This window comes from Protopterus annectens, chromosome 10.part0, assembly GCF_019279795.1.
Source record: "Protopterus annectens isolate FY-2018-M chromosome 10.part0, PAN1.0, whole genome shotgun sequence".
Lineage (NCBI taxonomy): Eukaryota > Metazoa > Chordata > Ceratodontiformes > Protopteridae > Protopterus > Protopterus annectens.
Window position 1 is genome coordinate 896,821,355 of NC_056744.1, and position 17,824 is coordinate 896,839,178.

General features: G+C 40.0%; 1 protein-coding gene across 1 annotated transcript in view; it reads right to left on the bottom strand.

The window, feature by feature from the left end:
• Nucleotides 1–17,824, bottom strand: part of ARHGAP29 (Rho GTPase activating protein 29) — a 1,010,462-nt gene that overhangs the window by 987,662 nt on the left and 4,976 nt on the right. Inside the window, exon 2 of the mRNA XM_044085689.1 lies at nt 14,192–14,537. Coding sequence (XP_043941624.1) covers nt 14,192–14,453 — 262 coding nt within the window. The 5' untranslated portion in view covers nt 14,454–14,537. The remainder of the gene's footprint in view (nt 1–14,191; nt 14,538–17,824) is intronic.

A 17,824-nucleotide genomic window follows, 5' to 3' on the forward strand; every position in this document is an offset into this window, starting at 1 on the left:
TTTTTATGGTGTTTAAATTTTTAAGAACTTTTTAGTTTATTTTGTTTACATATTTGATGTTATTATGTGTGTATGTGTGAGTATGTCAGTGCACACGCACACCGGCAGGCACGAGTGCACACACTTATATGTTCACCGCATGTGGATGCGAGTGTTCTGAATATTTATCATTTTTAGTGTGTGCACTCAACAGAAAATTTTTTGATCAAACGATCATTAGTTGATATAACGCGCACACCATGAAGATGTGCATTAGCCTAAGAACGCTTACATTTATATTGACATTCACACTGGCACTTAAATTGAGATCGCTACGGCGAGACACATCAAATCAACATCAATATTGACAGTTTTACTTGGAGTAAGAATTGAAAGTTATAAGATCAGTTCTTCTTTTTAAAAAGAACTTGTGAAAATATTTATTTACAATAACAGTATTCAGAATGCCTTATTAAGGAGAAGATTTGTTATAATTGAATAATTAACAAGAATCAAATCATGTCTATTATGATATCATATCCTGTATGTGTTTTATAAAAGACACGAGTTTGAGAGGGCTAGTGTCTTTTCTGAAGAAGTTCACATTCAAATTAAAGTGGAAGAAAGTGCTAAATACGTATTTGTGCCTTTTTTGTGGCTATAACTCAGTTCGCTATCGTGGTTTTATAAGTTTACAAGTTCATCGGCTTAGTCCGTTGTTACAGTTTTTTAGTTCAGTACAGAGATATTAAACTCCTGTCACACTGCATGAAAGTAGAAGTTAAGACTGCAGATGAGCAGCTTAGATTCAGATGAGGACGCAAACACAACCAACCTGATGTTTGCAGTGAAAAAGACAACGGAGAAAAAGAAACTGGAAATGAGGAAATAGTCTCAACTAGCCATTCTTAAACTTGGAAAAAGGATACGACAAGGTCCCAAGAAAGCTGATTTTGGACAGTCCTGAGATGGCTAAAAGTCATGGAGACATCTGTAAATTTAGTGTAGGCTATGTACAAGGACTCAGTGTCACAAATACAGACAATGTTCAGACTCACAGACCAGTTCCCAGTGATTGTGGGTATGCATAACCTCTGGGCCCACTGCTGTTTACAGTGGTGATGGGCCACATTATCAAACCAGCTGGAGGAAATAGAGCAACAAAGATGCTACATACAGATGATGCTGTACTACAAGCAGACTCTGAACAAAAACTTCAGCAAATGAGGAGGAACTGGAAAGTCATATGGGATGAAACAGAGAATAGTCAAGACAGGTGTCATTGCAACAAACGGGAGCCAGAAGACACTGAAAACTGGTATAGAAGAAAAAAGAGCTGAAAGGGTTAACCGCCTCAAGTATCTGAGAGGGGTGGTTGAGGAGAAGGGAAGTCTGAATGACGCAGTCAAAGCTAGAATCAGATGGGCTGCAGCCAACAGACACAGATTTTCATGGGCAGTGTATAACAGAAGAATGCCAAAGAAGATGAAGACCAAGGCAAACAAAACAGTGGTGCAATCAGTGCTTCTACAGGGCACAGAAACCTGGACAATGAAGACAGAGCAGTTGGGGAAGCTTGGGGAAATGGAGATGAAGTGCCCAAGATGGATGGTAGGATGTCAAAGAAATGACATCAGAAGAGAATTCAACGTAGCATCAAATGCAGCATAGGACAAGAACAGTGGCTGGTCAGAAATGCAGGAAAAAACAGAAGATTTAGGGGGGGGGAGTAAGTAGGCAAGAGGATATGTCCAGCCAAGAAAGCGATGGACTGCATGACAGAACACCTACAACAATCAGGCATGACTGTCTAAGTAGGAGAGTGGTGCTGAAATAGGGCAAGTTGGTGAAAGTTGACAACCCCCCCCCCCAAATCACATACAAAAACAGGGGAAAGGGGGAGGGGTTAACGATGAAGCTTTTGTGTTTATTCACTGTTTAATAAACAAACAAAGAGAAGTTGAGATTCCCCAACCTCCACATTTCCACCCCCCACATTCTGGGGTGAGGCAGCAGGCCATCAGTCTGTCAATGCACCCCACCATGACAGGTCCTCTAATACAAAGGCCACTAGCCAAATAATTAGGAATAAACCCTCTGCAATAGTAATCAGTCAACAGCAGCATCCTTATCAAACCAGTTTTTTAGCACCATCACATACGCTGTAAAGGATTCCAACACTTCTCGAATGTACCATTCATACATTATCAGCACATTACATAGCATGTACAACTTGAAGGAGGGTGTGGTATCATATGTCCTGGTAACCTTCCTTCTCATCGCCATTTACTAACCTTGTTATACATATGCTTGTAGAGTTGCTAGAAAATAAATGAAAAAAAGAAAAAAAATGGAACAATCTTAAAATACTTGCAAAGGCACTACAAACATAAGACTATATGAATACTATTTATTTATGCATTTTAAAAGGTAAGCGAATACAGCCTAAAAGTCAAATTTCCAGACACATTTTGGCCAACATTAATTCAATACTGCTATGTATTCTAACAGAAGATAGGGAATAAATATCACCACCTCAGTAATGACCAAATGTAAGAGTCACGGACTCAGCAAAACACCTACACTTGTTTCACCAACATGGAGTAGTTCAGCAGGTAATTGGGGGTTGCAGAAGGTTTGCAAGGAATTAATATTTGGGGGCAATGACTATTCTGAAAAAAAAAATCTAGACCACTTCATTTATGAGAGGTAGCAAAACTTTCCTTTTGCACAATTAACCTTGCAGTACACCTCTTCACAAGTCTAATTATAATTGGCAGCTAGTATCTGCAACAAACGTACTGTCATTGAACACTGGCTATTCTACAAACCAATAACAATGTTGCTCACTCAGTATGAACTAATGGTGTTCTAGTATAATACTCCAAGCATATTTCTTCCACTGACTGCAACCTTAGCAGCCCTCATCACACATTACAGATCATGACACATATTGACAGGTATGTAAATTCTCCCAGCTCTCTGCATGGGACTCTCAAGTGTCTTGGACAACACATCATCTTACTCAGAATGTCCAACTATGTAATTCTAGTGAATTTCAACATTCACTGAAACTACAAGTATGAAAAACTCTTGGAAAGCTGGTATGGAAGGCATTTCTTCATTCAGAATTTAACTACCTCCCTCCCTTCACAAGGCCCAAGCTACCTTAGTAAGGACTACTCTCTGTTCTACTAAATGTTCACCAAACACCTCAAATGAAACATTTTTTAAAAACACTAGTTTTAGTTCCATTACTTAGTGACCAATGCACTGCAACCACCTGTTTGTCTGCCAAACAATGTAGAACAAGTGGGTCAGTTGTCTCAAACCTAGGATTACTGGCGAAAATAAACCACCTTGGTGGACCCCTAACATAAAAAGGCTATTTAACAAAAGGAAAAAATTCCTTTCCAAAGCCAAGAAGGAAAAGACAAAAACTGCAAAAAGACTCTTACCAGTCTAAACAAACAAATTAGAGTGCTGGACAAATCTGCCAAGAAGGAAAAGACAAAAACTGCAACAAGACTCTTACCAGTCTAAACAAACAAATTAGAGTGCTGGACAAATCTGCCATATCAAACTATGAGGCAAAGATAGTCTTCGAGATGAAAGATAATCATAAGCCTTTTTTTTGTAGTTTTGTTTGTCACTTCAGGGGAAATGCTCAGCAAAGTGCCGAGTTAATTATGAACAGCAACACTTACACCCAGCCTGAAACTCTAGCAAACCTGCTGGCCAACAACTACAGTTGCTACACCCAAAGAAATAACTGCAAGCAACACTTACACGCAGCCTGAAACTCTAGCAAACCTGCTGGCCAACAACTACAGTTGCCACACCCAAAGAAATAACCGCAACCATCCCCCTTCCAGTTATTACAAGGAAACAGGTCCTTACTGCACTCACTAAAGCCAAAAACACATCCTCCATGGGTCCTGACAACATTCCAGGACACTTCATAAATAGGATTTCATTTTAAGCCATAAGGGCCACTAGAAACCCTCCAGACAGGCTTTTCCCCAGAGGAATGGAGGACTGCAACAGTTGTCCCTCTGGACAAGCCCCCCCCCCCCATCAACTGACCCAGGGAATTACAGACCCAGAAGCTTGAGTAGTCTTATCAGCAAGGCCATGGAGAGAATTATCGTGGACCTGATCAATAATGATAAAAGAACTCTCCAAAACTGGACCAGACCCAATTAGGCTTTGTCAAAGGGAGGTCTTGCCTGCTCAATGTGGTGGACTTCTTTGAGAAAGTCACCAGGGCCAAGGATGAGAGTAAAACAGTACACACTGCTTATCTAGACCTGCCCAAAGCTTTCAACACAACCTCCCCTCAGGGATCATAGATAATCTTACTGAGTTATGCATAAACCCTTACATCACCAGATGGATAGCAAACTGGCTCATTTGACAGGAATCATATTGTCCAGATAGGTGAATCCACTTCCAGTAAGAAATCTGTTACTAGCAGTGTCCCACAGGGCTCAGCACTGGGAACCCTCCCGTTTGGTATATACTTCTCTGAAGTGAAAGCCCATGTTGTGGGCCTCTGGTTAGTCAAGTTCACTGATGACTGTCAGGTGGGAGCAATCACTGAATCTCCAGAATTATACTGACATCCTACAAACAGGCCTAAAAATGACAAACTACTGGTACCAAAACTATGTTCTAAGACTAAATGCTAAAAAATGCGTAATCATACCCTTTGGTAAAGCAGATATCCCTGCAAATTATAACACTGATAGCATACCCCTAAAAGTAAACCCAATGGTGAGGGACCTAGGGACACAGATAGATAGTAACCTAAACTTTAACCACCAGGTAGCTACAATAGTGAGCAAATCATTCTGTGCGGCTCAATTTATAAATAAAGGCATGCTATCAAGATCAAATGCCATTGCACTCGGCGCTCATCAGCCCCATAATAGAGTACAATGCTCCAGTCTGCATGTACCTAACCAGGCACTTACAACAACTGGAATGGCCTCAGGAGGTTTCTCATTAAAAAAAAAAAAAAATACAAAGCGATAGACACATGTCTTATACAGAGTGACTAAATGCCCTATCCCTTTACTCCATCTCCTATTGCTTATTGAGAGGGGGCTTAGGCCTAACCTGCAAAGCATTATCTGATCCAGCCCTGATGAAGGGGTTACATATTCACAAGAAAAATTATACAAGGGTTATGCATTCCATGCACCTGAACCTTATTTGTGACTACAGACCTTGCTGAAGAGAGAGAGTGAGAGAGTGAGAGTGAGAGAGAGAGATTCATACCCCAAAAACTACTTCATCTACAGAATAAACTTCCCATCTTCATAAAACAAAGCCTGTCCTTCACTATCTTCAAAAGGAAATTGGATAAATGAATGGGGGAACCATAATGTCACTTCTGGGGTACTGCCCGTGTCACTTATGGGCAGATGCAGTTTGTAAATTGACTCAGGGCTCCAATACCCAAAGACCCACTACCTTGATAATTCCCTAGATGTGGCATGGGGTAGTAAGATACAATACTGTCATACCTGGGTCTTACTGGCTATCTCGTAAAGACTCTTGTGCTATTAAGTTAGTAATCACCTATGAACCTATGCAAGACTGTCAAGTATAAATTAGAAATCTGTCTACTTAGACTCACCAGCTAGGTCCTGCACTAAATGATCCTGCCAAGGCATACAATACTAGTTTAATACTCTCCTACCACTTCGGATGATACACTGACTTAGAGAAAAAGGAAAGTAAGCTCCAGTCACACCTGAAAATCAGATATTTATTGGTCAAAAAAACGTCCAGATCACCTTTAAAAATCTTAACGGATGCCTACTTCATGCCCAGCTTCATACCATCAATAGTTAATCTGTTGGAAGTGATGGGCCAGTGAGTACGTGATGGCAGGCAGTAAGTGATTAGAAATCCAAATGTACTCTTGGTAGCAAACTGAAAAGAATGAAACACAAAGTCAATACAGCAACCCCACAACACTAGCTGGCAAAACAAAAGTTTATGGTGGGAAATAAATTCCCTGTCTAGTACAGCCAAAATGTATGGATGTATTACAGTTACAGACAGCCAGTTGCAAGCATTCTGGCCAAAGTATTGACAGATTTCTATGCTCAGAAGCATGTCACATCTACCAACCATTCATGTCATGCCTACTGGGATGAAAGCCTCACACATGCTTTCTTTCTTAGCCTACTTAATAACTTACAGGTTTGTCAAAATATGCTTCTGCTGGCTCTAAGCCACTTTTCCTAAAGTTCCTTGACAGCCTGTGGCACCATCATCTCCTGTACTCGTTAAATACATCATTAGTCTTCTTCTTCATTACGGAAAGCTTCCAGACAACTGCAGAGCTTTCACTGGTATGCCTTAACCAAACATCACAGTACTCGGACGCTAGACTCTCAGTGGCTAATCAGACTGCTTTCACGATTGTCTACAATCCTAGAGAAAGTTCTCAGTGCAACTTAAATCCCTCCATACCTCTCAAATGATATGAGATGGGTATAATTCTCAGACTGTCACATATTTAGCATTGTGCCACATTGGTTTATTGATTTTTCTTTACAGAAACACCAACTTAAAAACTGCATACATTATTAATTATAATTAGAACTACTAAGCTTAAAATTACTATCTGAAGTCCTTAAAATTCAAAAGAGAAAACATGTTCTTCTTTCTTTCTTTTCAGAGCTTAAGCAAATACTAATATTTTTAATTGTCAAAGGGTGGCCAGCATGAATCCAACTTACAGACCAAATTCTCCTTAACTAAATCCAGCATAGGTTCCACAAAGATCACGGCAGTTCTCTATTTCTAGTGGTATTTTGAGACATTGAGAATAGGACATTAATAAGGGCAGCCTTAACCAAGGCCTTTGACCATGTAAAATGCAGCAGACCAGAGGACTTGGGCTGCATGTCACTGACATAACTAACTTAGGCTAGATCAAAAGCTACCTACTTAACTAACTTAGGCTAGATCAAAAGCTACCTACTTCTAACTTAGGCTAGATCAAAAGCTACCTACTTAACTAACTTAGGCTAGATCAAAAGCTACCTACTTAACTATTCCTTTCAAGTCCAGATCAGACAGTCTTTCTTCCGCTCTGTTCCCATAACTATAAATGCTACACAGTACTCAATGTTGTAAACTTTCATACTTCGTTGATTGGGAACAAACACCCCACCTTTAACTTACACCAATAATCTATCTGGAATATTTGATTAGTTCCCATCTTCCATCACTCACTCATTGTCTCATCAACTCCAATGAGTTTGCAGTTGAAAGTATATTTTGTGCGAAATTTATAAAAGGTACAAGTAATTCCACTGCACAGCAAAACAACTTCTAAGCGCTCTCACCAGACAGATGGATAATTCTTCCAGTGGGGACGTTCCTGAATTTGGCACACAATTTAAATATATTGGTGTGAGGCTACATCCTCAGATATACTTTTTTCCACCGATATTGATTTATTACTAAAAACAATGGGATTGCAAAGTGTGTGTTAAGGCATTTCTCATCTTTTGAGCAAGGAAGATGGATTTTCAATTGGTAAAACTGAGCTCACCGCTGCTCTTAAATGCACTCCACCAGTTACCTCGGCTAACTTCACAACAGTTATCAAAATAAATGGATTTGAAACAGCATCTTTTAATCCAGATGTTCACTTGGCAAAGCAGCATTTATTTCCTCACTAGAAAAGCCCTACTAGTCAGGGCTGGTTCCACCATTAACTATCAAAGACTCAAAGATACACTTAACAAAACATATGACGATTTATACCTTCATAGGTGTATACTAGAGTAATCATCATTCAGGCCTTAAATAAGCCTAGCCGTGCAACCCAAATGCATCCCATAAGTTATGTTTTTAGACATTTATATGGGGATGACTGCTGGTTATGACATGATTTACTGGATGCCTCTGTCCAACACAGAGGTGGGTACCAGAACAGGGGTGAATTTTCAATTTCCCATCCAATTGTCCAAGTTATGCTTAAATAGGATTAAGGAAGGAATTTGTTTCTCCAACATGTCCTACTTACACTGCAAACAAAATCTAAATTTTGGTCTTTACATCTAGTAGTTCTGATGTCATTTGTTTTGCAGATGTACAAAAGTTTCATCAGAGCGGGGTCGAGGGATGCCTTACATGCCAGGCATAGATCACCTCTCAGTACACTGCAGGAAACAGAGCACAGAGATAGGGCATTGAGGTGCTCTGCATAGGACATAGTGTTTATGCCCTGTATTCTTTTGGTATGGAACCTTTGCAGACATTTCACTTGCTGCACGTATCTGGTCAGGTACATACCAAAGGGGCATTTTACTTCAGGACGGGATGAGTACAGTAATACAAGGACTTCCCTGGACCTAAATGGCATGGACTTACTTATAAATTGAGCAACACAGAAGGATTTCCTTGCTACCTTGGATACATGCAGGTCGAAGGCCAGGTTACTGTCCACATGTGTTTCCTAGATCCCCGATTAGTGGGTCAAGTCTTAGGGTGTTTTACTGAAGACGTAGTTTCCTGGGGTGGTTTACTTCCCAAAAAGTACTATAATGCATCTCTTTTTGAGTTTTAAGCCATGACTGACACTAGTCATTTATCTGTGTTAGACCCTCTTGTAAAAGGTTAGTGTCTTTGGGGGATTCTATGACTGTTCCCAGTTTGCAATCATCTGCAAACTTGGTCAACAAGAGACCTCTGACATTTGCCATTAACTTCTCAGAAGTCAAGGCTAAGAACAGCAGGCCCAACACAGAGCCTCGAGGGATCCCCCTGGTGACTGGCCACCAAGGATATGCTCTCACCAGTCTTAACTTGCTGGGTCATATCTGTGAGTGAGCCAGCTGATCCTGCATGTTATATAGGTGTTTATGCCTAATTCCATAAGTTTGTTAACAATGCTGGAGTGGGGTACTGTATCAAATGCCTTAGCCTGGTCAAAGGTAGCAAGTATGCACCGTTTTACCCGTATCCACTGCCTTGGTGACCTTCTCAAGGAAGTCTAAGTTCAGCGGGCAAGACCTTCCTTTGACAAAATCCAACTGGGATGGATCCAGTGTCTAAAGGTCTCCTATGTCTTTGTTGTTCATTTCCAGGATAATTGTTTTCATGTTAGGTTAATGAGTCTGTGGTTTCTGGGATGGTCCACCGTTATGAAAAGGGATGACCATTGCAGTTCTCCATTCTCATGGAACAAAGTCTGTGCTGTGCCTTTGAATTTGAGGCAAGATACATTTCACAGTCTACAGAGGGGTAGTTAAAGTCACCCATGACCAGAGTGTTTGGTTGGATGGGGAGCACATTTAGCAGATTTAGGTAAGAGTCAGGAGACTCTAGGGACATAGATAGTGACCTGTAGCTAGCCAATATATGGTGAGGGACCTTATCTATGGTGACCTGTACATGGATGAGCTCTATGGTATCATCCTGTTTAATCAACCTGGAGGTATGTCTACTGCTAAAGTAGAGCAAAACATCTCCATCTTTGGCCTTAGTCTGTGCTGTGGTTGGTCTAAAATGTGTGAAAGGCATTGTAGCCATGAACTGCTGGACTACTTTCTAAGGCTTTAAAACAAGTCTCAGTTGTGGCACAGATGTATACATTCTCCAGAGAGAGAGAGAAAGGCTTGAAAGGTAAGTTTTGTTTGTTTGTTTAGGCTCCTAGCATTGTGCAGTAACACCATAAAGTTGGTAGTTTTGTCTTTTTGGCATTGTCTAGAAAAGGCTCTAATGGGTGGATAAAAGTTTAGCCAATATCTGAAAGTCAGGGGGCAGGTGCAGCCCATCCTTGGGAAAGCAATGTGGTCTTTTGATGAGGTCTTTCCATGCTGATAGATATCGGATCCCCCTGGTGAGACACCAGAAACTAAGACAATTACAAAAATCAACCATTTTATGTTCATACTGTGGCATCATCCTTGGTGCAGGTAGAATGTTGCTCAATTTAATGCTCATGACTATCTGTGCCACGTATTCTGAGATCCGTTATGTCTCTTTTCATATAGTCCAGTGAGGTGCATTTCAGGTTAATTACACCAACATGGAGTAGGATAGAATCATACTAGTACACTGGGTGCAGCAACTTGAGTACATGGGTGATCTCCAGCCAGACAACTAACCGTTATCTTCTCCTTGTCTAATCTGGTGTTGTAGGGCATCTGAGTGATGCACAATGGAGTCCCCAATGACAAAAATATTAGGTAAAGTATATTCTTGCTTTATGGGTTTTATTCTTGGGAACTACTGTGTTTAGGCTTATGTGAGATGTTTTACATTGATTTTGGTGTTTGTTTTAAGTGCTTGCTGAGAAGCAGTGTTGCCATTAGATGGCTTTGGAGGTCTTTGAGATTTGGGAAGGTTTATTTTAAGCACCACAGCACAAGTCAATCTGTGTATGTGGCAAGTGGAATGTGTGAGGACTGTATTGTGGGTATTCCTGACAATCTTGGTATGCCAGAGTTTGCCTCCAAGGAAGTTGTGTATTTACATCTCTTGCATAACATGTTACTTTCTTTAGTGATTTACTGGTTGCAGCAGAAACTGAGATCTTAGCCCAAATCTACCATATCCATATTGCTCGGACCTGAAATATGGTGGGCTGTTTAGGAATGAGGACTGGGTTTTTAAGAGGGGGTCTCCTGGGGTAGATCAGTGGTTAAATATCACGATGCTATAAAATGTTCGAAATGGTAGTGCTATTCAATGAGCAAGTTAGCTGCAATAAGTTCAATTCTGTACAACGCCACACTATTTAACAGGTTTCGGACCTAATCATAATTTTATATAGATAGATTTTACAGTTGCTAACCTCTGCTGCTCAGTGGGCATCTCCTTGCAAACTTGCCTGATTAATAGTACAGAAAAAAAACACTTCAGATCTGACTCCTATGCCCTCTAGCCAAAACGTAACCTTACTTTGAGCTTCCTGGTGTGCTTTCAACTCAAGAGAGACCAGGTAAACACTTTCTGCCACAAAATGGATAATCCTGGAACAACTTAATGTAAAAGCAACTCTCAAGTGCAGAACAAACAAACTACTAAGTACCTGGCTAATTTGCCCTTCTGCAAGGTGATTGGGAAGCAACAGAACTAGAAAAGCCAGCAAACAAAAATGACTGATTTTGCTCATTTGTAAGGGCCACCAGCCACATCTTTAATCATCAGACCTTTATGTTAGAAATTAAATGCTTTATCAGGATATGCACATTTCCTTCATTTATCAAACTCTTAGTACTAGCTACTCGTAACCTTACTGAAAATGTTTTTAACACTGTACAAACAAAAAACAATGTTTCAGCCCACAGAGAACAAAACAGTGTTACAACTTTTGTAATGATCCACAAATTAATATGAAAGACTCAATTTTTGACTTAACTCATCATTGGAACTTTAAAACTTAACATCACACCACACCTGAAGCTGATTAGAATAGAATTAGCAAACTTATATTTACTGGGATAAACAAGAATGCTGATTAATCTTTTACTGGCCAAGCTATCTAAAAAGAAGCAATTTTTTTTTTTAACCAGAACTCAGTTTTGAATTCACATAACATTTCTCGAACTACAGAATGAGCCTCTCCAGCAAACATTTATACTGACTGTAGGGTAATATGGTCTACGGCTCGTCAAGTGCTGCCTTTTTCTAAATGTACCTACTAGCAATTTATTCTGCTCCATAATACCTACCAGACTTCACATATGTTATCTTTCAAGGATGAAACAGATTCATTTATCCTCACTACATCTGGTGATAATGCCACAGCTGACGAATTTCATATTTTCTGCCAATCTGATCATTCTTACCACAAAAATGTTAAGAATGCAAATTGCTGAATGTGAGTTGTAAACAGTGTAACTATTTGTGAGTGATGAACACTGCAACTTTTTTTTCTGGAATTCCTACATAACGTACCTCTAATGCAAATAATGTACTAATATGCCTTGGGTTAAAAAACATTGCAAAACAAGATACATTTTATAAAAAAAAATCCATATTTTTTTTAGCAATCTTCACGCTTATCATGGGAATTGTCACAAAAAAAAAATTAGTTTACAGCTGTGTGTGTGTATATATATATATATATATATATATATATATATATATATATATATATATACATATACACATACACACATACACACACACCCCTTCACCTGGATGTTATTATGAAGATAACATGTTCTCATTGTGCTATCTAAAATGCCGTACATAAATGGATGCCGACTAACCTGTTTAAACAATATGCACTGCAACTTTTCAAGTTATCATTTCCCTTATCTGACAAGTAATGCCGTTTCATGCACATTTCCTGGACACTACAGTAGCAAGGCAATGTTACTGCCTCAGTGTTCAGAGAACGTTCCCATGTTGGGCTGTTTTAGTGTGTTTATTGAAAAATTATGTATAACATTTGTATAAGAAACTATGAATGTTAAAAGTATTTTATCAGGACATAGCGAGAAGTGGAGAGAATGTTTACCTTATAAGTAGCACTACTTATGTTCTTTTACTTTTTTGGTTAATCCTATGCTATTGCAGTCACTGTAGCGAAGATGCAGGTTTGCTAAACTACATAACCATATGTTATTTTTCCAGAATGGAAGCATAACTTATTAGGAAGGTCAAAGAAGCAAAGAGCGTCTTCAGATTTTTCCATTATCTGTATTATACACAGAAAACTCACATGACACTTCAACATTTCTTATTTATTAAAGGAATCACAATAACTTTCTAATATGTCATGCTAAACACTAACACTTTCACAAAACCATACAATTCATAATTCACAATCTTATTAATACCCTACATCCTTTTAGGGTACAAACAGTGGTATTAATGGCTTTCACCAACTCACAGGCAATTGATATTCAACACATCTTTGAAATTATGAATTCAACATCTATTAACACTGCATTATGCATTTTGTGATTAAGGCATCTTCATGACATGCACATTTATTTAGCAACAATTCTACAGCAACAAATGTTCCATATAAATAAACGCCTTTGCACTCCTATTCTTTCCCATGTAATCTGTCCTGCGGCTCACATCTGGAAACTGGCCTCATCAATGTTACACTGCATAAGCAAATACAAGCTGTGTATCAGACAACAGGTTAAATAAGGACACAGCAGAGTATTAAAGTTGTTCTGTATACACATGCTTCCTAAAAATATTGTAAAGCACTAGTTAAAATATATCATAAACAGAGGCTTTCATTTTCTATAACTGCATTCTTTACCTAAACAGAGAGAAGTTTTCTAAACAAACCAAATGATAGTGTCACATTCCAGAGAGCACTTCTCGGATTACAGCAGCACTCTGTGAAGGTCGGTGAACAGTAACCACATCACGGTCTTCTTCCATGTGAAAACAGCATAACTTAAACATCACCCTCACAATAACTTGCAGGTCCCTGTAAAAACAGAGCATCTTTCCAACCGTAGAAAAGGTGTCATGTCAACTATGTCGACTTTCAGTACATCTGTCTGTTTCAGCAGTACTGCAACAATTCATTAATTCAGCACCACCATGAACAAACTGTAATTAAGCCACTGCCAATATTATGTACTGTCATCACTCGCTTCCATTCTAAATGCAGCAGGCTGAATCACAAATTTCATACCAAAATATTATTGATGTAGAATTATAGTGAAATGGAATCCTTACCAAGGCTTGCATACAGTATCAGGATCTCTCTAACTTTGTAGAAAAGTTACATTTAGTATAGATCAGCTCTTCAACAAGGGTACCTTTTACCACAACTTCATTTTATGACTGCACTACATTATCTAAGGACTACCATGGGACATCAGTGTGCCACCAAGCACATGCGTTACTGATACTTTCTGCTCTTACTGCACAACACTTTAAACTTTGCTGAAACTCTACAGACCAGACAGCAACATATGTGCAACAGGGGAAAAAGTCTCTCTCTTTTATAGCAAGTAGCATTCTTGAAATGTTTCACCAGTTCTACAGAAAGTATCTTACCTTGGGCAGTACTTTAAGTAACACAAAGCATCTGGTTTTAATTTAGCAGATGAGCAATAAAATGGCAAAACAAAACCAAAAGTCAAGAATTTGACAGAACTAACTTAAGCATCATTAAACAGTCTGAGTGTACAGTAGGCAGCAGTCACACAAGAAACAGCGGACATTAACATGTCAAAAATAGGCAACTCACCTTCAGAATGAAAGGTCTCTTTCAAACTTGTCAGTACCTCTGCAAATTTACGAACATCATTAGACAGCTGCATAATATAATCCGAATCCACAATGGGGTTATCATAACTATCAGAGTTAGAGCTGACGCTGCTTAAGGAGTTACTCTTGGTACTACGGCCCATACCCCAGTTTGCTGAATTGGAGATAGTAAAGAAATTTGAGGTAGAAAATCGGGATAACCCCAGGCCACGTTTGTTGCTTCCTGCGTTCTGTCGCAACATCCCAGCTGCTCCAGTACTTGTGAAATCCTTTGGCTAGGTCGATTGCTTTGCTAGAAGCCCATCTGTAAAACACGACTTCTGTTCCTATAAGCCACAAAAACATTTTTCATCTCAACACCAGGAAGTATTTTGCCAACAGAAAAATAAATAAAATTTGCATATTTAATTTTTATTTATTCACTGCAAATCCTTGCTCTGTATTTTGTATATCCGACTTTAAATCTGCTTACTGAAAATGATTAAATTAATATTAAAATGTAACTTTAAATAAGGAATGGCTACCACAGGGATAGATCCCATAACCAGAAGAGGACCCAAGCACGACTGTATAATTTGTTCCAACTCTTTTCTACCCCAGCTCCATCTTCCAGCATTAATGCAACAGCCAGTGTTCGAGTTGGGTCCCTCCCCTTTTGATGCTTCTTGCAATGGAATAAAGATCATTCCTCTGCTGTCTTACTCAAGCAGTCCCTCAAATCCATGTATCAGTCTTAGTATAAAGTAAATTTCAGTGATAAACATCTTTTATCTTGTGCTATTACACTATTTGTATGCCCCCCTAAAAAACACAGTCACCTGGCCTTAGTAAATGTCCTTCACTGCCTACCACAAAGTGCTGAGCTGATGAGTTGTAGGCATCAAAAGAAATGTTACAGTGCATACTACAGTCCGTCACTCTGCTTGAAAACCATAGTTAAAATACTGCTCATCTCATTATATATTGGCCATATACACCTAAGACACAAATATAAACTACATTTCCCAACTGTGTATGCACTATGACACAAAAGTTGAAGGAGTACTAAACACGTGGGCATCTATCATTGAAAATGTAATGGGATCTCATAAAGTACATATGAAAATAAATATCTGTTGTTTGGTATGTCTCATTAAGTCATCCAAAATTAAAAAGATAAAGTAACTGCATGCATACCATTAGGAACTCACAAGTCTAACCAATAAACTCAATTACTCAAAACCTATCTAGAATTACAGAGGTCTGTTAAACAATATACATGAAACAGAGCAGCATATATTATACGGCAGCAAAGTTTTGAGAAACTGACACTACCAGTGGTGAATGAAAACATACACACACGCAAACAAAAAAAAGAATACATTACTATATACTGCAGCAAAATAAATATAAAGTTAATTACTTATAAGAACTCTGTCCATTCCCTCACAATATTTAATCTGGTTTAGATCTTAATCAGAAAGAAATTTAAAGGGTTACATGTGGCATAACCATGGATAAGAATGAGAAGAAAAGAAGAAATTCTGCTACACTTTTTAAACAACAGAAATGTGATAATTCAAAAAAGTCATGTCCATGCAGCACGATGACACATGGAGAAGGAAAGACACAGAATACACTAAAAGAACAGCCCAAAGTCAGGAAAACTGCAGCAAAGGCTCAGAAATGGGTACAAAAACACAAAGGATGATCACAGCTCTTCAAATGTATTGGCAGAAAATGAAAATTCAAAACAATAAGTATAAAACAATGTGAGAAAACAGTAAGAACAATTAGAGGATCGTGCATAGACACAGTGTTCCCACAGAAGACAGGAGTCCGTGCGCAGCTAGACAGTAACATGTTCTCACAGAAGACAGGAGTCCGTGCACAGCTAGACAGTAACATGTTCTCACAGAAGACAGGAGTCCGTGCACAGCTAGACAGTAACATGTTCTCACAGAAGACAGGAGTCCGTGCACAGCTAGACAGTAACATGTTCTCACAGAAGACAGGAGTCCGTGCACAGCTAGACAGTAACATGTTCTCACAGAAGACAGGAGTCAGTGCACAGCTAGACAGTAACATGTTCTCACAGAAGACAGGAGTCAGTGCGCAGCTAGACAGTAACATGTTCTCACAGAAGACAGGAGTCCGTGCACAGCTAGAAGACAGGAGTCCGTGCGCAGCTAGACAGTAACATGTTCTCACAGAAGACAGGAGTCCGTGCGCAGCTAGACAGTAACATGTTCTCACAGAAGACAGGAGTCCGTGCGCAGCTAGACAGTAACATGTTCTCACAGAAGACAGGAGTCAGTGCACAGCTAGACAGTAACATGTTCTCACAGAAGACAGGAGTCCGTGCACAGCTAGACAGTAACATGTTCTCACAGAAGAGAGGAGTCCGTGCGCAGCTAGACAGTAACATGTTCTCACAGAAGACAGGAGTCCGTGCACAGCTAGACAGTAACAGGTTCTCACAGAAGACAGGAGTCCGTGCACAGCTAGACAGTAACATGTTCTCACAGAAGAGAGGAGTCCGTGCACAGCTAGACAGTAACATGTTCTCACAGAAGACAGGAGTCCGTGCACAGCTAGACAGTAACATGTTCTCACAGAAGACAGGAGTCCGTGCACAGCTAGACAGTAACATGTTCTCACAGAAGACAGGAGTCCGTGCACAGCTAGACAGTAACATGTTCTCACAGAAGACAGGAGTCCGTGCACAGCTAGACAGTAACATGTTCTCACAGAAGACAGGAGTCAGTGCACAGCTAGACAGTAACATGTTCTCACAGAAGACAGGAGTCCGTGCGCAGCTAGACAGTAACATGTTCTCACAGAAGACAGGAGTCCGTGCGCAGCTAGACAGTAACATGTTCTCACAAAGACAGGAGTCCGTGCGCAGCTAGACAGTAACATGTTCTCACAGAAGACAGGAGTCCGTGCGCAGCTAGACAGTAACATGTTCTCACAGAAGACAGGAGTCCGTGCGCAGCTAGACAGTAACATGTTCTCACAGAAGACAGGAGTCCGTGCACAGCTAGACAGTAACATGTTCTCACAGAAGACAGGAGTCCGTGCGCAGCTAGACAGTAACATGTTCTCACAGAAGACAGGAGTCCGTGCACAGCTAGACAGTAACATGTTCTCACAGAAGACAGGAGTCCGTGCGCAGCTGGACAGTAACATGTTCTCACAGAAGAGAGGAGTCCGTGCGCAGCTAGACAGTAACATGTTCTCACAGAAGACAGGAGTCCGTGCGCAGCTGGACAGTAACATGTTCTCACAGAAGACAGGAGTCCGTGCGCAGCTAGACAGTAACATGTTCTCACAGAAGACAGGAGTCCGTGCGCAGCTAGACAGTAACATGTTCTCACAGAAGACAGGAGTCCGTGCACAGCTAGACAGTAACATGTTCTCACAGAAGACAGGAGTCCGTGCGCAGCTAGACAGTAACATGTTCTCACAGAAGACAGGAGTCCGTGCGCAGCTAGACAGTAACATGTTCTCACAGAAGACAGGAGTCCGTGCGCAGCTAGACAGTAACATGTTCTCACAGAAGACAGGAGTCCGTGCACAGCTAGACAGTAACAGGTTCTCACAGAAGACAGGAGTCCGTGCGCAGCTAGAC